The sequence below is a fragment of the Zophobas morio genome, unplaced genomic scaffold (assembly GCF_036711695.1).
Source record: "Zophobas morio isolate AGI-343-1 ecotype UQ-CSIRO unplaced genomic scaffold, CSIRO_AGI_Zmor_V1 ptg000010l, whole genome shotgun sequence".
Lineage (NCBI taxonomy): Eukaryota > Metazoa > Arthropoda > Insecta > Coleoptera > Tenebrionidae > Zophobas > Zophobas morio.
The window spans coordinates 3,088,108-3,113,543 of record NW_026972115.1 but is presented as its reverse complement, the minus strand read 5'-3'; the positions used below and the strand labels follow the sequence as shown (position 1 = coordinate 3,113,543).

The following is a 25,436-nucleotide window of genomic DNA, read 5'->3' as shown; positions in this document are numbered from 1 at the left end:
ACCGTTGATCTGGACCGTATAAAAAAATGAACATGTCACATTTTATTCCATAGCCTACTATGTACTTGAGAAAAGTCAAAAATATTATATGGATTTCCTAAAAATTGAGCTTTTATTGAAATGGACAAAAAATCGACAAAAAATTCTGAGATGTAGATCTCGATGAGCTTAATCAAAAAACATAAGGTCTTGATGGTCCCAGACCAAGATTTTTCAAAAATACGCTTCCAAAGTCGACATTTCAAATTTTCTCAAAAATTACATTTCTTTTGGCGGCTCTGGAAAAATTGTACGAATTTTTGAAAAAATAAAACCAAAAAAAAAAACATTTGGAGATCGAAATCAATAAAAAGATCCCTTCTGCTAGTTTTCGAAAATGCGTGGGAAAAGTCAAATTTTTTTTATAGATTTTCAAAAATTGAGCTTTTGTTGAAATTGGCTGAAAATCTACAAAAAATTCTGAGATGTAGATCTCGACGAGTTTAGTCAAAAAACATAAGGTCTTGCTGCTATTCGGTTTCCAAGTCGACTTTTTAAAATTTCTCAAAAATTATACTCCTATTTCTTTTGACGATTCTAGAAAAATTTTACAAATTTTCGATCAAATAAAACCAAAAACAACATCTGGAGATTGAAATAAATAAAACAATGACTTTTGGTAATTTTTGGAAATGCTTAAGAAAAGTCAAAATTTATTTAGTTTTCAAAAAATGAGTTTTTGTTATAGTTGACAAAAAATTCTGAAATATAGATCTCGATGAGCTTAATCGAAAAACGTGTTCATGCTCCCGGAGCAAAATTTACGAAATATTGGGTTTCTACCTAAAATTTCTAAAAAATCTCAAAAGTGATGACTTAAAAAAAAGTTATTTCTTTATGCGATTGTGGAAAAATTCGACGAAATATCAAAAAAATAAAACCAAAAATAACATCTGTAGATCGAAATCAATAAAGAGATCCCTTTTGTTAATTTTCGAAGATGCTTGGGAAAAGTCAAAAAATGTATATGGATTTTCAAAAATTGAGCTTTTGTTGAAATTAACAAAAAATCAACAAAAAATTCCGAGATGTAGACCTCGATGAGCTTAATCCAAAAACATAAGGTCTTGATGGTCCCAGACCAAGATTTTCGAAAAATTCGGTTTCAAAGTCGACATTTCAAAATTTCTCAAAAATTACATTTCTTTTGGCGGCTTTGGAAAAATTGTACAAATTTTCGAGAAAATAAAACCAAAAACAACATTTGGAGATCGAAATCGATAAAGAGATCCCTTTTGCTAATTTTCGAAAACGGTTGGGAAAAGTCAAAAACATTTTATAGATTTTCAAAAATTTAGCTTTTGTTGAAGTTGACTAAAAATCCACAAAAAAATCTGAAATGTTGATCTCGACGAGCTCAATCAAAAAACACAAGGTCTAGATGGTCCCAGATCAAGATTTTCGAAACATTCGGTTTCAAAGTTCAAAAATTACATTTCGTTTGGCGATTGCTGAAAAATTTTACGACTTTTCAACCAAATAAAACCAAAAACAACATCTGGAGATCGAAATCAATAAAGGAATCCCTTTTGGTAATCTCGAACGTGCTTGAAAAAAAGTCAAAAATTTGACACAGGTTCTCAAAAATTGCCATATTTCTCCCGTCGATTCTGGAAAAATTGTAAGAATTTTCAAAAAAATTGAATCCAAAACGATTTTTGGAAATCGAGATGAACAAAGGAGTCTCTTTTGATAATTTTTGAAAATGCTTGGAAAAAGTCAAAAATTTTATATAGGTTTTCAAAAATCGAACTTTCGTAAAAGTTGACAAAAAATTCTGAAATACAGATTTGGACGAGCTTAAAAAAACATGACAGGTTCATGGTTCCGGATCAAAATTTTCGAAATACTCGGTTTCGAGCTCGATTTTTCAAAATTTGTCAAAAATTACCATATTTCTTTTGGCGATTGTGGAAAAATTGTACGCATTTTCGAAAAAACAACCAAAAACAACATCTGGAGATCGAAATCAATAAAGGAATCTCGTTTGGTAATCTCGAACGTGCTTGAAAAAAAGTCAAAAATTTGACACAGGTTCTCAAAAATTGCCATATTTCTCCCGTCGATTCTGGAAAAATTGTAAGAATTTTCAAAAAAATTGAATCCAAAACGATTTTTGGAAATCGAGATGAACAAAGGAATCTCTTTTGGTAATTTTCGAAAATGCTTGGGAAAAGCCAAAAATTTTGTATGGTTTTTCAAAAATTGAACTTTCGTAAAAGTTGACAAAAAATTCTGAAATATAGATTTGGACGAGCTTAAAAAAACATGACAGGTTCATGGTTCCGGATCAAAATTTTCGAAATACTCGGTTTCGAGCTCGATTTTTCAAAATTTGTCAAAAATTACCATATTTCTTTTGGCGATTGTGGAAAAATTGTACGCATTTTCGAAAAAACAACCAAAAACAACATCTGGAGATCGAAATCAATAAAGGAATCCCGTTTGGTAATCTCGAACGTGCTTGAAAAAAACTCAAAAATTTGACACAGGTTCTCAAAAATTGCCATATTTCTCCCGTCGATTCTGGAAAAATTGTAAGAATTTTCAAAAAAATTGAATCCAAAACGATTTCTGGAAATCGAGATGAACAAAGGAGTCTCTTTTGATAATTTTTGAAAATGCTTGGAAAAAGTCAAAAATTTTATATAGGTTTTCAAAAATCGAACTTTCGTAAAAGTTGACAAAAAATTCTGAAATACAGATTTGGACGAGCTTAAAAAAACATGACAGGTTCATGGTTCCGGATCAAAATTTTCGAAATACTCGGTTTCGAGCTCGATTTTTCAAAATTTGTCAAAAATTACCATATTTCTTTTGGCGATTGTGGAAAAATTGTACGAATTTTCGAAAAAATAACCAAAAACAACATCTGGAGATCGAAATCAATAAAGGAATCCCTTTTGGTAATCTCGAACGTGCTTGAAAAAAAGTCAAAAATTTGACACAGGTTCTCAAAAATTGCCATATTTCTCCCGTCGATTCTGGAAAAATTGTAAGAATTTTCAAAAAAATTGAATCCAAAACGATTTTTGGAAATCGAGATGAACAAAGGAGTCTCTTTTGATAATTTTTGAAAATGCTTGGAAAAAGTCAAAAATTTTATATAGGTTTTCAAAAATCGAACTTTCGTAAAAGTTGACAAAAAATTCTGAAATACAGATTTGGACGAGCTTAAAAAAACATGACAGGTTCATGGTTCCGGATCAAAATTTTCGAAATACTCGGTTTCGAGCTCGATTTTTCAAAATTTGTCAAAAATTACCATATTTCTTTTGGCGATTGTGGAAAAATTGTACGAATTTTCGAAAAAATAACCAAAAACAACATCTGGAGATCGAAATCAATAAAGGAATCCCTTTTGGTAATCTCGAACGTGCTTGAAAAAAAGTCAAAAATTTGACACAGGTTCTCAAAAATTGCCATATTTCTCCCGTCGATTCTGGAAAAATTGTAAGAATTTTCAAAAAAATTGAATCCAAAACGATTTCTGGAAATCGAGATGAACAAAGGAATCTCTTTTGGTAATTTTCGAAAATGCTTGGGAAAAGCCAAAAATTTTATATGGGTTTTCAAAAATTGAACTTTCGTAAAAGTTGACAAAAAATTCTGAAATATAGATTTGGACGAGCTTAAAAAAACATGACAGGTTCATGGTTCCGGATCAAAATTTTCGAAATACTCGGTTTCGAGCTCGAATTTTCAAAATTTCTCAAAAATTACCATATTTCTTTTGGCGATTGTGGAAAAATTGTACGAATTTTCGAAAAAATAACCAAAAACAACATCTGGAGATCAAAATCAATAAAGGAATCCCTTTTGGTAATCTCGAACGTGCTTGAAAAAAAGTCAAAAATTTGACACAGGTTCTCAAAAATTGCCATATTTCTCCCGTCGATTCTGGAAAAATTGTAAGAATTTTCAAAAAAATTGAATCCAAAACGATTTTTGGAAATCGAGATGAACAAAGGAGTCTCTTTTGATAATTTTTGAAAATGCTTGGAAAAAGTCAAAAATTTTATATAGGTTTTCAAAAATCGAACTTTCGTAAAAGTTGACAAAAAATTCTGAAATACAGATTTGGACGAGCTTAAAAAAACATGACAGGTTCATGGTTCCGGATCAAAATTTTCGAAATACTCGGTTTCGAGCTCGATTTTTCAAAATTTGTCAAAAATTACCATATTTCTTTTGGCGATTGTGGAAAAATTGTACGCATTTTCGAAAAAACAACCAAAAACAACATCTGGAGATCGAAATCAATAAAGGAATCCCGTTTGGTAATCTCGAACGTGCTTGAAAAAAAGTCAAAAATTTGACACAGGTTCTCAAAAATTGCCATATTTCTCCCGTCGATTCTGGAAAAAATGTAAGAATTTTCAAAAAAATTGAATCCAAAACGATTTCTGGAAATCGAGATGAACAAAGGAATCTCTTTTGGTAATTTTCGAAAATGCTTGGGAAAAGCCAAACATTTTATATGGGTTTTCAAAAATTGAACTTTCGTAAAAGTTGACAAAAATTTCTGAAATATAGATTTCGACGAGCTTAAAAAAACATGACAGGTTCAAGATTCCGGATCAAAATTTTCGAAATACTCGGTTTCGAGCTGGAATTTTCAAAATTTCTCAAAAATTACCATATTTCTTTTGGCGATTGTGGAAAAATTGTACGAATTTTCGAAAAAATAACCAAAAACAACATCTGGAGATCGAAATCAATAAAGGAATCCCTTTTGGTAATCTCGAACGTGCTTGAAAAAAAGTCAAAAATTTTATATGGGTTTCCAAAAATTGAGCTTTTGTTAAAGTTGACAAAAAATTCTGAAATACACAATACGACGAGTTTAAAAAAACATGACGAGTTCATGGTTCCGTACCAAAATTTTCGAAATATTTGGTTTCGAAGTCGGATTTTTAAAATATGTACTAAACATGCAAAAAAATAAACTCAAACAAATTGGATGTTACCTATATGGCCACTACACAAATTTTTGGATGCAGTACAGCTGTTTGTGAATCTACATTCTCTGTTTTAACCAGCATTTTAACCAAGTACCGTACTAATTTTTTGGACAGGTTTTTACGAAAATTTAGCGTAAAAAATCGACGTTTCCAATTATTTTAATGTTCTTTCAAATATAAAAACTCAGAAAAAATAAAGCAGTTATCTGAGTGTATTATTAAAATATAAATATTTACATGAAGCCCCCTCTGTCGACAAACTTGCCCCCCCCCTGAATAAGTTTTCTAGCTACGGGGCTGACCGTCTAGGGGTGGTTTTTACCATTCTTTGTCCCAATATCCCGCCAACTGCGTATTAAGGGCGCTTTGTACACGCTCGTAAATTTGTCGCCGCATTACAATAATATGAAATTACTCCATAACACCTTTATTAGAAAGCAACACGAAAACCCATTTCCCACTGCACCCGATAAAATTTTCACGACCATCTGACCTTCCGCTCCATATCCCCCAGCACAATCATAGTTATAGATTTTACATTCCATTTTTCGATTCGCAGCTTTTACAGCCCCATTTTTAAGCTCGCATCCGGTTATTGGCCATTAAGGAAAATGCCGCAGCTCGCCCCCATAAACTCTAAAACAAGCCCATTTCTCGACCCATTACACCTATCGATTACGGAAACTGCATAATGCACCTGCCGCGTGCTCGCCAATTACCGCCCTTAATCACCGATCCCGAACTTTTCCATCCAGCAGGTTTTCCTAATCAGAATGGAGAAATTGGGCACGAAGGGAGCATCCCACCTGTTCCCTCTCACATTTTCCCGATGCTACCTGTTGCGAGAATGTTCTGCGCAGGCTCGGGTTGGCCGAAACGCGGAAAAGCGGACTTTCCGGGGAAAATCGCGCGGGCTCGGCGGGGCGCAAAAATTCAACGGGGAGGGTTTCCAAAGGGGGTGAGTGGGTCCGGAGACGACGGCGACGTGCCGGACTGGAAAATTTTAATAAAAAGTCGGCGACATCTGTTTCGTCCAATATCGGGGCACAATGGACGGTTCAGTTTTCGCTTGTGGAAAATGCAATTTCCCGGGTTTGCGGCGTGTGAAGCAAAGGAGGTTTGGAGAAGGTAGCTGGGTCTTCGTCGGGGGTATTGATCGGGGGAGGTGCGCGTGTCTGGGATTAGTTCGGGTGAGAGTTAGTCGGCGGACGGAAAACGGCAAGTGTTAGTGTTCTGGTGACCGTGCGACGCACTAGTGTGACGAGCTGGTGAGTAGGCGCTGGTTTTTTTTCTTGAATGGAAAGTGGGAACGGGGGTACGCGTGGGGCTAGGGCGGTTCGCGAATTCGAAAAGAGGGTGCAGGGGAGCTGGGTGGCGCCTCGATACGTCTTGTAGATGTTAGTCGAAATTAAATGGAAACTTTGAAAAAAAAAAAACGGTTGAGACGGGACTGGATTTTTTAAGACATTTTTTTAACAATCATTGTAGTCATAAATTATGAAAAATGTTGTAGTTTCGTTTATTCCATAAGTTGGAGTTGAGTAGACAAACAGTAATTTTACAAATTTAATTATAAAAAAATTAACTTTTTTCGTATTACTTTTTTCTTCTATTTTACATTTTTTTGATATCACGATTTTTAGTTTTTTCAACTTTAATTTTTCATGCAGATAGCAATAATGGGGAACGAGGACCAAAAGAAACACTGATAATTGAGCCAACGTTTCGAGAATTATTTTCTCTTCTTCAGGGCTATAAACGTGAAATTAGTATCTAATTTAATTAACTTTACACCTTACCTAGTAATCACTTTAAAATATAATATTTAACATTGTTATTTAGTAAAGTTGTCAACATTTTAAACTTACATTTAGGTTCTTGGTCATTGCTGCCAACAGCGGATAAATTTACTAAAATGTTCACTGGCAATTTTGACATGTAACTAAAATAACCTAAATGTGACCAAAAAATAAAAAAACCAAAAACCGTGAAGCACTAATTTAATTTTTAATTTTTCGATTTGTCAATTTTTTGTTCCCCCAGATTTCAAATTCTTGATTTTTATTTTTTATTTTCCCGGTTTTTTAATTTTCATTTTCTCGATTTTTCTTCGTCTTTTAATTTTCTTCTACTTTTTTAATGTTGCTTTCGATTTTATAATTTTTCGTTTCTTCAATTTTTCAAATTTTCAATGTCTGATTTTCCGATTTTTTAATTTTGCGATTTTGCAATTTCATGTATTTCTCAATTATCCGAGTCTCTGATTTGTCTAATTTTACAATATTTCGATTTTTCGATTTTGCACTTTTTTTAAGTTTCTCAGTTCTTGATTTTCAATTTTTGGATTTTTCAAAGTTTTATCTGATAGTTTTTCGCTTTTGCATTCTTGATTTTTCAAATTTACAATTTTACAGTTTTGTAATTTTTCCATTTTTTGATTCGAAAAGTCGAAAAATCGGAAAACCAATAAATCCGACAAAATTGAATATAAATAGACAAACTGAAAAATCGGAAAATTGCAAAATCGAAAAAGTGGAAAATCCAAAAATTGCAAATCGGAGAAATGAAGAAACGAAAAATCGGAAAATTGGAAAATTAAAATTCGAAAAAATTAATGAAACGAAAAATTGGAAAGAAGAAAAACGAATGGAATCGAAAAATTGGAAAATTAAAAAATGGCAAAATTAACAAATTATAGGATCGTCAAAATTGTAAACTCTGAAAACTAACATCGGAAGATCGAAAAATTGAAAAATTAAATATGAAGAAATTGAAAACATAAAAATCGAAAGATTGAAAAATCGAATAAATGAAAAAGTTTTAAAATCCAATAATTGAAAAACGGAAAAATTCTAACCTCGTAAAATCGAAAAAGTGAAAAAATTTAAAACTTAGAATTGTTATTAGATGCATATTTTTAATGAAAATATAAAAATTGCAAAACAAAAATTTCAGCAATGAAAAATTAAAAATTTTGAAGTTGAAAAATCGAAAATTTCAAATCGAATAATTGAAAAATTCAAAAATTGAAGATTTTACATTGAGAAAGGAAAAATTAGAAAAGCAGAAAATCCAAAAAAAAATTAAGAAAATAAAAAACCTAAACGAAGAACTGCAACTCGAAATTTTAATTTTTATCTATAAATTGAAACATAAAAAATTGACAACTCTAGAGATTTTAAATCGTAAAATTCCAAAATCTAAAAATAGAAGAAACAAGAAAAAGAAACCATTGAAAAATTTCCAATTTAAAAACTGAAGAAAACAAAAAAAAAAAACGTGAAATACTAACGTAATTTTTAATTTTTCAATTTTTCGGCTTCCAAATTAGCAATTTTTCAATTTTACAAATTTTCCATATGACAGTTTCTCAATTTCAGATTTTATAATTTTTCATTTATTCGATTCTTCAAATTTTCAGTCTCTGTTTTTCCAATTTTCAAAATTTTCTTGTTTACAATTTCTGGATTTCTCAATTATCCGAGTCTCTGATTTCTCTAATTTTCAATGTCCCGATTTTACAATATTTCGTTTTTTCGATTTTGTACTTTCCGTTTTTTAATTTTATAAGTTTTTAATCTTTCGATTTTTCAATATTTCGTTTGTGAAAATTTTCAAGTTCTTGATTTCCAATTTTTAGACTTTCATTTGATGCTATTTTTTAGTTTTCTCGTTATTGAGTTTTCAATTTTACAATTTTACAACTTTGTAATTTTTTTATTTTTTGATTCGAAAAGTTGAAAAATCGAAAAACTGAACAATCGGAAAACTAATAAATCGAACAAAAGTGAAAAACAGTATAAATTGAAATAACACAAAATGCAAAATCGAAAAAGTGGAAAACCCAAAAATTGCAAACTGAAGAAACGAAAAATCGGAACACTGGAAAATTAAAAATTGGAAAAAATTAATGAATCGAAAAATTGGAAAACCCAAAAATTGTAATATCCAAAAATTATAGAATCGTCAATATTGTAACATTGAAAGATTGAAAAATTAAATATCCAAAAATTGAAAAATTGAATAAATGAAAAATTTTTAAAATCCAAATAATCAAAAAATAAAAGGAGGAAAATTCTAAATTCGTAAAATTGAAAAAGTGAAAATTTTTAAAAGTTATAATTATTAGATACTCCCACATATTTTAAATAAAAATACAAAAATTGCCGATCAAAAATTGCAGAAACGAAAAATTTAAAAATTTAAAAGTTGAAAAATCAAAAATTTGAAATATCCAAAAACTGAAAATTTCACATTGAAAAAGGAAAAATCGGAAAAGCAGAAAATTGAAAAATCCTGAAAACTCAAAAAACTAAGAAAATACAAAACCGAAATCAAAAACTACAAATCGAAAATTTGAAGAAATACAAATTTAAAGTATCTATAAATTGAAAAATTAAAAATTCTGAACTCGAGAGATTTTAAATCGAAAAATTGCAAAATCTAAAAATTAAAGAAACAAGAAAAAAAAATTAAAAAATCTCAAATTTAAAAACTGAAGAAAACAAAAACACCCTAAACCGTGAAATACTAATTTAATTTTAAATTTATCAATTTTTCAAAGTTTTCGACGTCCAAATTTTTGAATTCGTTTCTTCAATTCTTCGATCAGCAAATCTTTCAATTTTGCGATTTTTCGATATTACGGTTTCTCATTTTCCGAGTTTTCAGTTTCATAATTTTTAATTCTTCGATTTTTCAATTTTTTGTTCCCCTAAATTTCAAATTCTTGATTTTTATTTTTTATTTTCTCTATTTTTTTTATCTTTATTTTCTCGATTTTTCGTCTTTTAATATTCTTCTATTTTTTCAATGTTCCTTTCGATTGTATAATTTTTTGTTTATTCAATTTTTCGAATTTTCAATCTCTGATTTTCCAATTTTTAAATTTTTCGATTTTGCAATTTCTGGATTTCTCAATTATCCGAGTCTCAGATTTCTCTAATTTCCAATATCTCGATTTTACAATATTTCGGTTGTTCGATTTTGTACTTTTCGATTTTAGTTTCTCAGTTCTTAATCTTTCGATTTTTCAATTTTTTGTTTCTGAAAAAAAAAATTCTTGATTTTCAATTTTTAGATTTATCAAAGTTTTCATTTAATAGTTTTTCGTTTTTGCATTTTCCATTTTTTCAATTTTACAATTTTACAATGTTGTAATTTTTTCATTTTTTTATTGGAAAAGTTGAAAAACAGAAAAATGGAAAAGGCAGAAAACTAATAAATCGGACAAAATTGAAAAATAGACAAAGTAAAAATAATACAAAATTGCAAAATCGAAAAAGTGGGAAACCCAAAAATTGCAAATTGAAGAAATGAAGCGAAAAATGAGAACACTGAAAATTTAAAACTCGAAAAAATTAATGAATCGAAAAATTGGAAAGAAGAAAAAACGAATCGAAAACTGGAAAACCCAAAAATTGTAAAATCGAAAAATTATAGGATCGTCAAAACTGTAAAGTCGAAACTGTAACAGTAATTGAAAAATGGAAAAATTCCAATTTGAAAAAGCAAAAATTTAAAAAAATTGTAATAATTATTATGTATCTAATAACTATTATAATTTACAATATAAACTAGAAAAATTGCAAATCAAAAACTGAAGAGACAAAAAATTGAAAAATCGAGAACCTGAAAAGTCTAAAATTAAAAAAACGAAAAATTAAAAATTTGGAAGTTGAAAAATTGAAAAATTACAAATCGAAAAACTGAAAAATTCAAAAACTAAAAAATTTACATTGAAAAAAGAAAAATTAAAAAAGCAAATTATTGAAAAATGGAAAAGTGAGAAATGAAGAAGACACTGGAAATCGAAAATTTAAAAAAAATAAAAACTAAAGAATATAAAAATTGAAATATAAAAAATTGAAGACTCCAGAGATTTAAAATCGAAAAATTGGAAAAATTTAAAATCTGAAAAAAAAACAAGAAAAAGAAAAATTAAAAAATCACAAATTTAAAAACTGAAGAAAATCAAAAACCGAAACGAAAAATTTTCCGTGTAAAACGTTCTTATTTGATCTAATTTTCGGCCAAATTTTTCTTTTTTTTTTTCGTATATAAGGTTATACGTCTTGACGAGCTGATTCCAAAAATATAGCGTGTTTAAGGTCATATTTTCGAAATATTCGGAGTGAAATGCGAATTTTTTGAAATTTTCAAAACTGCGATATTTCAATGGGCGAGCTGAGTTTATGTTTTTCTAAAGAATTTTATAAGCAAGCAGTAGCCCCGCCCACCGAATCCCTCTTCATTCCAGTGACTACTCTTAATATTATTCAATCTTAATTTGGCAAGTACTAGCCCCGCCCACCCACTCACTATTTTCTTAGAAGGTATGTGATTTGCCAAAATTAGTTTTATCTTAGCATGTACAAGGCCCGCCCACCCACCCTCTATTTTCTTAGGGGGTATGTGATTTGCTAAAATTAGTCGTATCTTTGCAAGCACTAAAAAAAAAACAAAAATTGAAAAATTGCAAATCGAAAAACTGAAGAAACAAAAAAAATATTAAAAATTAAACAGTTGAAACATTCAAGTCAATTTTCCTTTCTAGAGGTTATCAGAAAACATAAATCTCAAAAAATTATAATTTTTCAAAGAGGGATTTACAGGGCCGTATTTGAGGGGTGAGGGAAGTTCTGTCGAAATAACCTTCGATCAATTTTTTCCTTCTCTTATACTTTTGTTTTGTCAATTTTGAAAGCAATCATTGTCTCACTACTTCTCTTAATTTTTTTCTTTACTACCATTCAGTTTTCCATTAGTTGTTTTTGACTACTCAGTTTTTTATTCTGTTTCTCTCTTCTTCGAATAGAGTATCTGATCTTCGCTTCTTCTGGAACTCAGTATTTCAGTTGTCTGAATGTATTTATACCTTTTCGTCTTAGTTTCACAGTCGATAAAATTAAAAACCGCGTTTAAATTTAATTTGCAGATGGCTGAATAGAGTCCAACGATGAAAGTCAACGGCAGCTTCTCCAGGAGCAGCTCCGCCCGCTCCTCCCGCAAATCCGCCGTCCTCCCCAAGTCCTCCTACTCCTCCCCCACGCCCGGCTCCGCGCCCCGCAGCCCCCGCCTCGAGCACCACTACCCCAAGTCCCCCATCTACTCCGAGCAGCGCTCCCCCAGCTACCCCCGCAGCCTCATCAACTCCCCCAAAGTCCAGCTCAGCAGCCCCTCCCAGACCGAGCGCATCTTCGACTTCAACTCCTGCCCCAAGTCCCCCAACCCGCCCCCCAAGTCGCCCCGCTCGCCGCGCTCCTTCAACTACGAGGAGGCGCAGAAGGAGGCCTCCTCCAGCGAGGCTTACAACTTCGACCTGCAGAGCCCCCCGAAGTCCAAGCTCAGCAAAGCGTTCCACCGACAGCAGTACCAGGCCTCCAAGAGCGACTCCAGCAACTCCAAGTCCAGCTTGGAGTACCACAGCACCACGACGCACCCCACGGGCGACTACCAGGACATCGAGTACAAGATCTGTCATTCGCTGGACTCGGAGTCCACGAAGAGCGATACTCAGACGTGCTCGAGCTACCGGTACTCGTCGCGGCACTCCTCGTTCAAGGAGAAGTCCAAGAAGCCCAAATGCAATATTAGGACCAACCCGGGATACGACGAGAGGTACTTCTGGACTTCCTTCGAAAACTGTGACAATCATTTCGGATTTGGTTCCAGATATGCCTCCAGTAAGTCCATCAACGAGTCCGAGAAGGACTCCGACCGCCCCATTCAGAGATGCCGTAAGTCCACTTCTGACCTCACCGACATGACCGACGACGTCGCCAACACCACGATGACGTCTCTCAGCCGCCCCAGCTCCCCCCGGAGGAAAGGCTCGGTGAAGGGAGGCCTGGCTTACTTGGCCTCCCGGAGGGGGTCCCGGGACTCCGTCGCCTCCAACATGTCCAACGTGTCCAACGAAGATATCGGGCCCTTGAATTTCCAGAACACGGCTCGGGGGCGGCAGAGGCGTACGTCTAACTTTCTGGAGCTGCCAGGTAGGACTTTTTGGGGTTGGGGGCGGCACGCCGCCCCCGGGTCGGGATGTAGGCGCGCTTCCGGCCCGCAAACATGTTTACGTTCCTGCGGTATCATTTATAGTGTTTCGGGGAAATCTGTTGTGGATGGGAGGGGTTGATTGTTTTGGGGGTTTGGGAGGGGAGGGGGTTCTGGATTGGCGATTAAAGTTAATTAAATGTTGGTGGTGGTGTGGAGTGGTTGATGATTATTGTGTTGGAGGTGGTATGAACGGATGTGGAATTTGCTTCGGGAAAGGGGCGGCGGATTTGGGTTAAGTGTGGGGGCGGGGATGGGTTCTATATGGGCATGGCATGGTCTGGCACAGGGTTGTGTTTTTATACAAGAACTTAAGTGCTAGAGATCAATCATGCAAATAAAAAAATAAAAAAAAAATTAGTCATTGAAGTTAGTTGATTCATTAATTTTTTTAAACTTATTTATATGAAAAGACTATTCAAAATGCGAGTGCAGCGAGCACATAAATTATTGTTAATTAGAGAATTTTTTAGTGTCCAAAAAAGCGAATTTTGAAAGTGTTTAGTAATAATAAATGTAGAGATTTATAATTATATATGGGTCTTAATAATTAATTATAATAAAACCAAGATAGCTTCGCTGAGATTCTTTTTTAATCAACTCTGTGAGACTAAAGTACAAAGAAGAAGGGTCAGAATAATCGAAAAATTGGGAAACTGAAATGTGGAAAATTTACAAAACAAAACCCGAAGAAATTAAACAATTCAGAACAATTGATAAATCGAAAAATCACAAAATTGTAAATTCGAAAAATTGACAAACTTTAAAATTAAAAAATGGAAAAATTAAAAAAACACCATAAAATGAAATATTTAAGGAACGAAATGTAGAAAAATTAAAAACTGAGAAACAAAAAGACTCAAATTCCAAAAAACAGAAAACAAAATCTAGAAAAAATGAAGAAATCGAAAATTGAAAAATTGAAGAGTTAAAAATTGAAATAACTAAAGTATCTGAAAATTTCAGAAATCCAAAATTTACAAATCAAAAAATTGCAAAATCAGAAAATTTAAAATTGGAAACCCCAAAAAATGCAAATCGAGAACTGGAAGAAACGAAAAGTAGAATAATTAAAAATTTATAGTTTGAAAAATCAAAAAGAATAATCGAAAAATGGCGAAATTGAAGTGTGAAAATATAAAAAAATTAAGAATTTGAAATACCAAAATATTGAAAAATCGAAAACTTGAAAAATTGTAAAACCGAAAAATTGGAGATACGAAAAATCGAAAATTTACGGAACAAAACCCAAAGAACTTAAATATCGGAAAATGGAATTAATGAAAATTCAGAAAAATTGACAAATTGTAAAATTGAAAAACTGACAAATTTTAAAATTGAAAAGTGAAATAATTGAAAAAAACCTGCAAACTGAAACATTTAAGAAACGAAAAGTAGATAAATCGAAAAATTAAAAACTGGGAAACAAAATATCACAAAAAACAAAAAAAAATCGAGAAAATTTAGAATCGAAAAACTGAAGAAACCAAAAATTGAATAATTAAAGAGTTATAAATTGAAAAATGGAGTAACTTCAGCATCTAAAAATCTAAAAATTGCGAAATTTAAATGTGGAAATACAGAAAAATTTATATACCACAAGGTTGTAAAAACAAAAAATTTGACAAATTACAAATTTGAAAAAAAAACAGCATATTGAAACATTTAAGAAATGGAAAGTTAAAAAATTGAAAAATTAAAAACTTGAAAAACAAGAACTCCCAAAATCGAAAGAACAGAAAACAAAATTATTCAAAAAATGGAGAAAGTGTAGAATTGAAAAACTGAAGAAACCAAATAATAATAATCGAAAAATGGTATCACTAAAGCATCTCAAAGATCCAGAAATCCAAAATTTACAAATCGAAAAATTAAAAAATCCAAAAATTAAAATTAAAAAACCGAAAAAATGCAAATCGAGAACATGAAGAAACGAAGAATCGAATAATTAAAAACTGAGAATATGAAAAATCAAAAAGAATATTCGAAAAATTGTGAAACTGAAATGTGGAAATACAGAAAAATTAAGAATTTGAAATACCGGAAGGTGGAAAATTCGAAAAGTTGCAAAATTGTAAAATCGAGAAATTGATAAATTTTAAAATTAAAAAATGGAAAAATTGAAGAAAAGACTACAAATTGAACCATTTACGAAATGAGAAGTTGTAAAATTAAAAAATTAAAAACTTGAAAAATAAAAATCTCAAAATCGAAAAAACAAAACAAAATTATTCAAAAATTGAGAAAGTTCGAATCGAAAAATTGAAGAGTTGAAAATCGAAAAATGGAATAACTAAAGTATCTGAAAAACCCAGAAATCCAAAATTTTAAATTGGAAAACTGAAAAAAAAAAATGCAAATCAAGAACTTGAGGAAACGAAAAATCGAATAATAAAAAATTGAGTATTTGAAAAATCATAAAGAATAATAAAAAAATTGTGACATCGAATTGTGGAAATATAGAAAAATTGAAAATTAGAAATACCGCAAGGTTGAAAAATAGAAAATTAAAAAACTGTAAAACCGAAAAATTGGAGAAACGAAAAATAGAAAATTGTCAACACAAAAAAACATCGGAAAAAAGTAATTCAGAAAAATTGATAAATCGAAAAACTGCAAAATTGAAAACTGAAAAACTGACAAATTTTAAAATTAAGAAATGAAAAAATTAAAGAAAAAACCTGCAACTTGAAACATTTAAGAAATGAAAAGTAGAAAAATCGAAAAATTAAAAACTAACAAACAAAAAAGCCAAAAATCTAAAAAACAAAACAAAATCTAGAAAGTGTCGAATCGAAAAACTGAAGAATCCAAAAATTGAAAAATTGAAGTGTTAAAAATTGAAAAATGGCATCACTAAAGCATCTGAAAAATCCAGAAATCCAAAATTTACAAATCAAAAAATTGCAAAATTGAAAGGCAAAAAAAAATGCAAATCGAAAACTAGAAATGAAAAATCGAATCATTAAAAATTGAAAATTTGAAAGATTGAAAAGAATAATCGAAAAATTGCGAAATTGAAATGTGGAAATATAGAAAAATTAAGAATTTGAATAGCAAAATATTGAAAAATCGAAAAATTGAAAAAGCGTAAAACTGAAAAATTGGACGAAAAGTCAAAAATTAAGGGAACACCCGAAGACGTTAAACATTGGGAAATCGAGTAAATGAAAATTCTGAAAAATTGGTAAATCGAAAAATTGACAAATTTTAAAATTAAAAACTGGAAAAATTGGAAAAAACCTGCAAATAGAAAATCAAAGAGATTAATCGAAAAATTGTGGAACTGAAATGTGAAAATATAGAAAAATTAAGAATTTAAAATACCGAAAGTTGGAAAAATCGAAAAATTACAAAATTGTAAGATCGAAAAATCGACAAATTTTAAAATTAAAAAATCGAAAATAAAAAAAAAATCATAATATTTTAGAAGCGAAAAAAAAATTGAAAATCGAGAAAAAAAAAGATAAAACTGAAACAATAGAAAACTAAATTACTTGTAAATTCAGAAATTGTAAAATCGAAAAATTGAAGAAACCAAAAATTGAAAAATTGAACATTGAAAATTGAAAACTGAAGCATCGGTAAAATCCAGAATTACAAATCGAAAAATAGAAAAATCGAGATATTTTAAATTGAAAATCCGAACAATTAAAAATTGAGAGACTGTATAATTGAAAAAAATAACAAAAAAATTCAAAATGTGGAAAAATAGAAAAATTGAGAACTCAAAATATCGGGAGGTTGAAAAATAGAAAAATTGCAAAACTGTAAAAACCGAAAATCGACAATTTTGAAATTAAAGAAGAAAATGGAAAAATAAAAAAAAACACAAATTGCAACATTTAGGAGATGAAAAATTGAAAAACTAAAAATAAAAAAAAATAAAAAAATAGAAAAACCGAAAAATTTAAAATTGAAAAGCCGAAAATAATGAAAATCGAACAATTAAAACTGAGATACTGAAAAATTGAAAAGAATAACCGAAAAATTGTGAATTAAAATGTGCAAAAATAATTAAAAAAGCGCAAAACGAAACATTTAAGAAATGAAAAATTCAAAAATCGAAAAATTAAAAATCAAGGAACAAAAAAACCCAAAATAAAAAAAAATCAGGAAACTAAATTGTTTAAAAATTGAAAAAATTATAAAATCTGTAAATTTTAGAAACTAAAAGTCGAAAAATGAAGAGTTTAAAGTCTAAAAATGGAATAATTGAAACATCGGAAAAATTGAGAAATCCAAAATTTACAAATAGAAATATGAAAAATTGAAAAACCGAAACGAAAAGTAAAACGAAAACTAGAAGAAACGAAAAATCATACTATTAAAAACTAAGGAACTGGAAAAACGAATTGACTAATTGAAAAATTGTAAAATTGTAAAATTGAAAAATAGATAAATTTTAAAATTACAAAATCGAAAAAAAAACTTCCAGATCCAAGCATTTAAGAAATGAAAAGTCGAAAAATCGAAAAATTAAAAACCAAGAAACAAAAACTGTTAAAACTGAAACACAGAAAACTAAATTAAGCAAAAATCGAGAAATTGTAAAATCGAAAAATTGAAGAAATCAAAAATTGAAGAGTTAAAAATCGAAAAATGGAATAACTAAAAGATCAGAAAAATCGAGAAATTCAAAATTTACAAATCGAAAAATAGAAAACTCGAAAACAAAATCCAAATCGAAAACTTGAAGCAACGAAATTTCGAACAATTAAAAATTCAGAAATTGAAAAATCGAGGACAATCGAAAAATTGTGAGATCAAAATGTGAAAAAATAGAAAAATTGAGAATTTAAAATATCCAGAGGTTGAAAAATCGTGAAATTGAAGAAACTAAAAATTGAAAAATGAAGAATTAAAAGCCTAAAAAATTACAAATCGAAAAGAATGATTAAAAAATTGCGAAACTGAAATATGGAAAGACAGAAAAATTGAGACCTTGAAATACTGAAAGTTTAGAAAATCGAAAAATCGACCAATTTTAAAATTACAAAATCGGAAAAAAATCTGCAAATCTAAGTATTTAAGAAACGAAAAATTGAAAAATCGAAAAATTTTAAATTGAAAAGCCGAAAATAATTGCCAAATGAAAACTTGACTTAAAAATTAAGAAATTAAAAAATCGAAAAGAAAAATTGAAAAATCGAAAAAAATAATTGAAAAATTACTAAATTAAAATGTAGAAAGATAGAAGGATTGAGACCTTGAAAAATCGAAAAATTGTAAAATTGTAAAATCGAAAAATCGACAAATTTTAAAATTCCAAAATGGAAAAAAAACCTACAGATCGAGGCATTTAAGAAACGAAAAGTTGAAAAGAAGAAACAGAAAATTAAATTACCTAAAAATACAGAAATTGTAAAATCGAAAAATTGCAGAAACCAAAAATGAAGAGTTAAAAATCGAAAAATTATTAAACTATTAAAGCATCGGAAAAATAAAAAATTTACAAATCGAAAAATCCAAAAAATTAAAAATGGAAAGCCGAAAATAATGAAAATCGAACAATAAAAAACTGAGATACTGAAAAATTAAAAAGGATAACCGAAAAATTGTGATAAAATGTGGAAAAATAAAAAAAACGCAAATCGAAACATTTAAGAAATGGAAAATTCGAAAATCGAAAAATTAAAAATCAGGGATAAAAAAAACCCAAAATTGAAAAAAACAGAATACTATATTGTTTAAAAATAGAAAAAAAATTATAAAATCGGTAAATTTAAGAAACTAAAAATCGAAAAATGAAGAGTTAAAAGTCTAGAAATGGAATAATAATTAAAACATCCGAAAAATCGAGAAATTCAAAATGTACAAATAGAAATATGAAAAATTGAAAAACCGAAACGAAAAGTAAAACGAAAACTAGAAGAAACGAAAAATCATACTATTAAAAACTAAGGAACTGGAAAAACGAATTGACTAATTGAAAAATTGTAAAATTGTAAAATTGAAAAATAGACAAATTTTAAAATTACAAAATCGAAAAAAACTTCCAGATCCAAGCATTTAAGAAATGAAAAGTCGAAAAATCGAAAAATTAAAAACCAAGAAACAAAAACTCCTAAAACTGAAACACAGAACCAGTGACTATGTATTTAAAAGACCGGCAACCCCGTATCCCTATGCGTACCACTGAGAGAATATTCGCGGTTAGAGGGCGCCACAAAAAGCGACAAAAGCCCTCTAACCTTCAATGGTTGTTACTAATACCATTTCACGGGTTGTTGTCTGAACTCGTACAGCACAACTACTGTAAGAGAATCACTGTTGCAGCCGTTTTTGTTTGAAATTTAACAAGTCGGACGGCGCGGAAAATTACCGACACTTTGCGACTCGAATCAAATAAGGATGTGGGAACAAAATCTCTCCATAAGCTTCAAACTAGTATAACTTTATTATTAATTGACGAATTAAAAATGTAATTGTTAACATATATAACACAACTTTAAAAATACAATCTGCACCATATCTACTTGCTTCGCAAATGTTTAACTTAACACGGCGTTTTAACTGTGAAGGGGTTTTTTAAATGCATATGGTCTGCATAAAATTCGACAAACACATTTCGCCAATCATTTTCATTTAAGTATTCCATTACCACATTATTATCAGCTAAAAAGAGCGGATTTCTGTCCGGCCTGGCAAGGCCAAACTCGGTACGGCTCGTGCGGGATGGAAATTCAGTGCAGGTACAGGCTGCACTTCGTTTATTTTAAAATAGAATAACGGTGCTTCGTTGTACTTTGCTGTTAATTCCCGTTCTCCTTTACTTAGCTGTTTTAGGAATTAAGTTTTCATTCATTGTATTTATAGGATAAGTGAAGATTAAATGCACTGATCATCACCCGCTACTGATTAGCAGCGATTTACGCGTCCCTACCTATAATCGTGACGTAGACAGAAATCCGCTGTCTAATTATTATCAGACAAAATATTAAAACTTCTAGGTGGAATTAGCGATTACAATTTTTGATAAGTGTTAAAAAATAACATAGCGTATCCAGTCATTTTTTTCATTTTTAAATTGGTCGATAGCAATATAAAGTTTGAGCAGATTTTTTGTTCAATACTTAAAATACGTACACCGTTACGTGTTGGTCTAATTGTATGTTTTTATTAAAATATTTTAATAGAAATCAGGGTTTCATTAAAATTAATAAATTAACTGAAACTACAATCGATAATTTAAAGGATCGTAACGGTAGGTACTGTACACATAACAAAACACAATTTTGTGAACTGCTGTTTTGCAGTTTTATGAATGAATACCTTTCTTGGAAATTTGTGGGTAAAATCTTCTTTTGAAAATTTGTCGGCAATGTCTTTCTTGAAGATGTGCCAGCAATATCTTTGTAAACAGCATTATTTTGTGTCTTCCCCGCCACCCTTTCCTAGTAATAAACTTAATAGGATTAACAAATTCTCCTTATACCTGTACCCACAGGTACTTTGGAATTGTACTGACAAATCGGTACAACCCCTGTCGTAGTAATTTTATGGTAGGTAGGTACGTACATATTAAAAACCGGGTTTTGAGATTTCATTTTTCAAATTTCAATAAGTGGGGCAAGAACGTCGTTCTTTTCTCATTGTTAACGCCAATAAATATTGTCGGGATGTTTGAGTTTATTATATGTCTCCGCCGCCTAGGCCAGCTGCGGCGGCACCATTTGAGGTGCCGGCCGACAGTGCCGAAAGGGGCGGCTTGTATCTTAGCAGTGCCGAACATGTGTAAACGGCACTAAGAAAGAAAATCGAAAAACCAAGATGGCAAAATTAAAACTTGAAAAATTCAAATATCGAAAAATTGTAAAATCGAGAAGTCTAAATATAAAGAAATAAAAAAAATTAAAATTTAAAAACAGAGAAATTGAATAATTCGAAACATCGAAAAATTGGAAAATTGAAAAATTAAAAAAAAGTGGAAAATCGAAAAATTAAAATGTAGGAACAACCGTTCCCACAAAATCAGGTGTTCTACCTGAGCGCATTCATAATCTTTGTACAAATGTAAATACGTCCTATCTTTCGTCTACCTGCCCTACGCTCCTACATACTTTCTCTTTCCGTTTCTAGAATTTTCTAAACTCTTTCTTTACCTACTACCACCTATTTGAAACCGAGCCTACCTGTCGACCATTCAAACACCCTTCGATCTTCTTCTCCCTGGCACTCTCAAACAGTAAAAGGAACTAAATAAAATCTGAAAACCGTAACCGTCGCTTTTTCTAAAAATCACCAACGATACCCACAAAAAAAATGGAAAATCGAAACATTAAAAAAAAACGGAAAATCGAAAAATAAAAAAAATGGAAAATCAGAAATTTAAAAATTCCAAAAATTGAAAAATTGAGATAGAAGAACTGAAAAGTCGAGAAATCGAAAAACCTAATATTTTAAAAACTGAAAACTAAAAGTTTATAAAACGAAAAATTGAAAATTCAAACAGTAAAAAGTCGAAAAACTGAAAAATCAGAAAATTGAACAAAATATTCAAAAATTAGGAAGTTAAAGAATTGAAAAATTGAGAAATCAAGAATTCAAAAAGCAAAGTCGAAAAAAGTAGATTAATTGAGGAATCGGAAATCTGAAAATTCTGAAACGTCAAAATTTGAAAAATTAAAAAATATTGAAGAACTGAAAAATCGAAAAGCCTAAAATTTAAAACATTGAAAAATTAAAATATCGTAAAATTGAAAAATGGAGAAATCTAAAAATCAAAAAATAAAAAAAAATAAAAATTGAAAAATCTAAAATATAAAAATCGAAAAACTAAAAAATCAACACATCGAGAAATCAAAACTCGAAAACTAAAAAAAATTGGAAAACTGAAAAATCGAATAATATAAAAATCTAAACACAGTAAAACCGAAAAATCGAAAAGTAAAAATCAAAAACCGAAAAATCGAAACATCGAAAAATTCAAAAACTGAGACATCGAGAAATCGAAAAATCAAAAGATGGAGAAATCGAGGAGTCGAAAAGTCGAAAAATCGAAAAATTGAGAAACCGAAATAGGCCAAAATCGACAAATCGAAAAGTTAAAAATGGAAAAATTGATAATTCGGGATCTCAAAAATTGAAAAATCGAAAATTTAAAAATTGGGAAAATAAAAAAATTAAAATATAGAACAACTGAGAACTCGAGAAATCGAAAAATCTAGAATTTTAAAAATGAAAAATTACAATATCGAGAAGTTGAAAAATTGAGAAATCGAAATATAAAACGGTCGAAAAACTGAAAAATAATAAAAATATCATAATAACTATATCTACTATAATGGCCGTTCATTTTTTTATTTAAATAAAGGATGAATTTAAACGCATACACCAGGCATCCTCCAAAAATTGGGATTTACTGGCATGTTGTCAACATGTGCTTATCATAACAATAATAATTAAAGAAAAGCTGAAATTTGGTTAAATTTGGACAAAAACCTTTCACCAGTCCACCGTTCATTTGGGGATGGGCTATTTTGCTTTAACGTAATCGCACTGGCCACAAGTCTGATGAGTTGGTGTTCGTCCAGACTACTGTTAACGTAGTTCACAAGAAAAAATGAGGGAGAGCCACTATCCACTATTACGTTTATGGATGAAGTGAAGTGAGGGGTAAGACGGAGCATTAGCCCCGCACTTGTCCATAAGGTTGCCTCTCTTTTAACTCTATACTCACTGACAGAACACTAAATTAAGCAAAAATCGAGAAATTGTAAACTCGAAAAATTTAAGAAACCAAAAATTGAAGAGTTAAAAACCGAAAAATGGAATAATTAAGAGATCAGAAAAATCGAGAAATTCAAAATTTACAAATCGAAAAATAGAAATAGAATCGAGGACAATCGAAAAATTGTGATATCAAAATGTGGAAAAATAGAAAAATTGAGAATTTAAAATGTCGAGAGGTTGAAAAATCGTGAAATTGAAGAAACTAAAAATTGAAAAATGAAGAATTAAAAGCCTAAAAAATGGAACAATTGAAACATCGGAAGAATGGGAAATTTAAAATTTACAATTCGAAAAGAATGATTGAAAAATTGCGAAACTGAAATATGGAAAGATAGAAAAATTGAGATCTTGAAATACTGAAAGTTTAGAAAATCGAAAAATCGACAAATTTTAAAATTACAAAATCGGATAAAAAATCTGCAGATCGACGCATTTAAGAAACGTAAAGTTGAAAAATCGAAAGAATAAAAACTATGAAACAAAAACTCCCAAAACTGAAGAAACAGAAAACTAGATTATATAAAAATAGAGAAATTGTAAAATCGAAATGTTGAAGAAACCAAACATTGAAGAGTTAAAAATCGAAAATTTACAGATCGAAAAATTAAAAACTCGGAAACAAAATTCAAACGAAAATTCGAACAACAATTGAGAAAGTGATATGTGGAAAAACAGAAAAACATCGGAAGGTCGAGAAATAGAAAAATTGATAAATTTAATGTCTAAAAGAAGTGAATCTTGAAATAAATATTAAATTCGTAGAGAAGCCAGCAACCTGAATATGCTCACTGCGCTCGGATTCTATTGGTTTGTTGTTTAAAAGCAAAAATGCGAGCGCAGCGAGCATGTGCAGGTGTTATTCACTGTTCCTGAGAAGCTAAATTATTAACAAAAAATGTATTTATCGTCTATACAAAAATATGTGCTCGGATTTTAAAAGTGTGTTTTTTTAATTTAGAGATTTTTTATTACAAATGAACCCAAACAATTTCGCCAAGACTCTTTAGAATACGTTCGAGACTCTAGAAAAAGGACGTTTAGAATGCCAGCTGAGCGAAGCATGTTTAGGTTTTATACAAAAAATAAAAAAAACCCAGTCACAAGATCGTTTATAAAAGACAGAAAGAGCAATGGTCGCGTTCGCCTCTGCAGCACCCCAGCCCCCGCTCCAATTCACCACCACTGCCAACTTCATCGAAAACCGCCAAACACAAAAATGCTATCGATTCCCCCACGAAACAATTCTTCGCGCCGCCAAAGCGGAATGGTGGCGGCGCCGGGCGACTTTCAAAAATCCCGACATCGATTTTATTCGCGAAACCGCCTAAACCTTTTTCCCCGCGACGTCATACAAGATGAATGCGACGTTTCTTTCTGAATTTAATTAACAATGTTAACATCCAGCCGCCCGATATTGTGGCGAACACAATAGCGGCTCTCCGCTTTTTGTCCGTCTCCGGCAAGGGTTGCTGGCTTTGATAGGTAACCGGCGAAAGAAATATTCGAGCACCTGTTGTGCCAGCGCCAAATCCGTCGAAATGTTCACGCTTTTTTTAATTAAAAGTCGAATGGATTTGCGGAGTTGGAAATTAGTTTTCTTTTCTTGGGATGGACGTGTTTCGTGCGCTGATCTGATTGTGGGGTTTATCTTTTAATTCTGAGAGGAGGGGTAGTTTTATGGGTGGTAAAGATATTGTCTGGGATGCTTCCGTCGAGATTATGTGGGGTATAAAGATTTAGGTCGATATTTATGGCGGGATAATACGGGAGGGAAAAGATTGTATAATAGAACTGTTAGTTTGTTGCTTTATTATAAGATCTTACTACGTAACATCAAACGGTATACAAAGTTTAAGAGCAAAGGTCAGCTTGTCTAACACAAAACCCTTTGATTCTTCACCTGCCCCCGATATTATTTATAAATCAAATAAACTTCCCGCCTACTCTTCTTCATCCCAGACAATAAAAGCCAAAAATCCTGCTCCCACAACCCATATTCCAGGCTTGCAACAATCGCTTATCCACAACAACCCCTTTCGCGGCCACATTTTCCGCTCGATAGAATTTCCAAATAAAAACACATCCGTCTGGTGGCGGCGCAGCCGTAGGCACTTTCATCCAGGTCCGGCAATAAAATTAACCATTCTAATGGTAAACACGAAATTAGCCACGTTGAGACGATTAAACGAGACTCCGCTATAAGCCGACGCAGTTAAAATTAATTAAAACCGGAAAGGAATCCTCTTTAAAGTTGTTCAAACCCGGGAACAAAAGTGCGATCCGATAGTTAGACCCATGAAAGGATGCTCCCATAAACAATGGGGAAAAGTGTAATTACTGGCATGTGCAATTGAGCGAGATGTGGTTGAGTTTGAGAGTTCGGAGCTGACTTTAGTTTGGAAGAGTTTGTGGGTTTGGGGTGAAACGAACTTTCCTGCTTCGAATTTAACTAAAACTAGAGACGTCACTGTTCTTGAATTTTTCTTTGTTCTATCAAAAAAAAAAAATTAATAAAATCGTGCAAAAATCCACCTCATCACTCCATTACTCCCGATTTCTCCATGACCTTAACCTCAAGCAGCCCGCAAATTGACATTAATTTTCTCCGTTATTCCCCAAATAACAACCTTAATCGCTCCCCCG

The 25,436-nt window shown here is 31.0% G+C and overlaps 1 protein-coding gene across 1 annotated transcript in view; it reads left to right on the top strand.

Annotated features, from left to right (window-relative positions):
- The first annotated feature begins 12,713 nt into the window (after positions 1 to 12,713).
- The window catches only part of LOC135126140 (GTP-binding protein REM 1-like), a 150,937-nt gene continuing 138,214 nt past the window's right edge, over positions 12,714 to 25,436 (top strand). Inside the window, exon 1 of the mRNA XM_064051972.1 lies at positions 12,714 to 13,000. Within this exon, the coding sequence (XP_063908042.1) occupies positions 12,769 to 13,000 (232 nt within the window). The 5' untranslated portion in view covers positions 12,714 to 12,768. The remainder of the gene's footprint in view (positions 13,001 to 25,436) is intronic.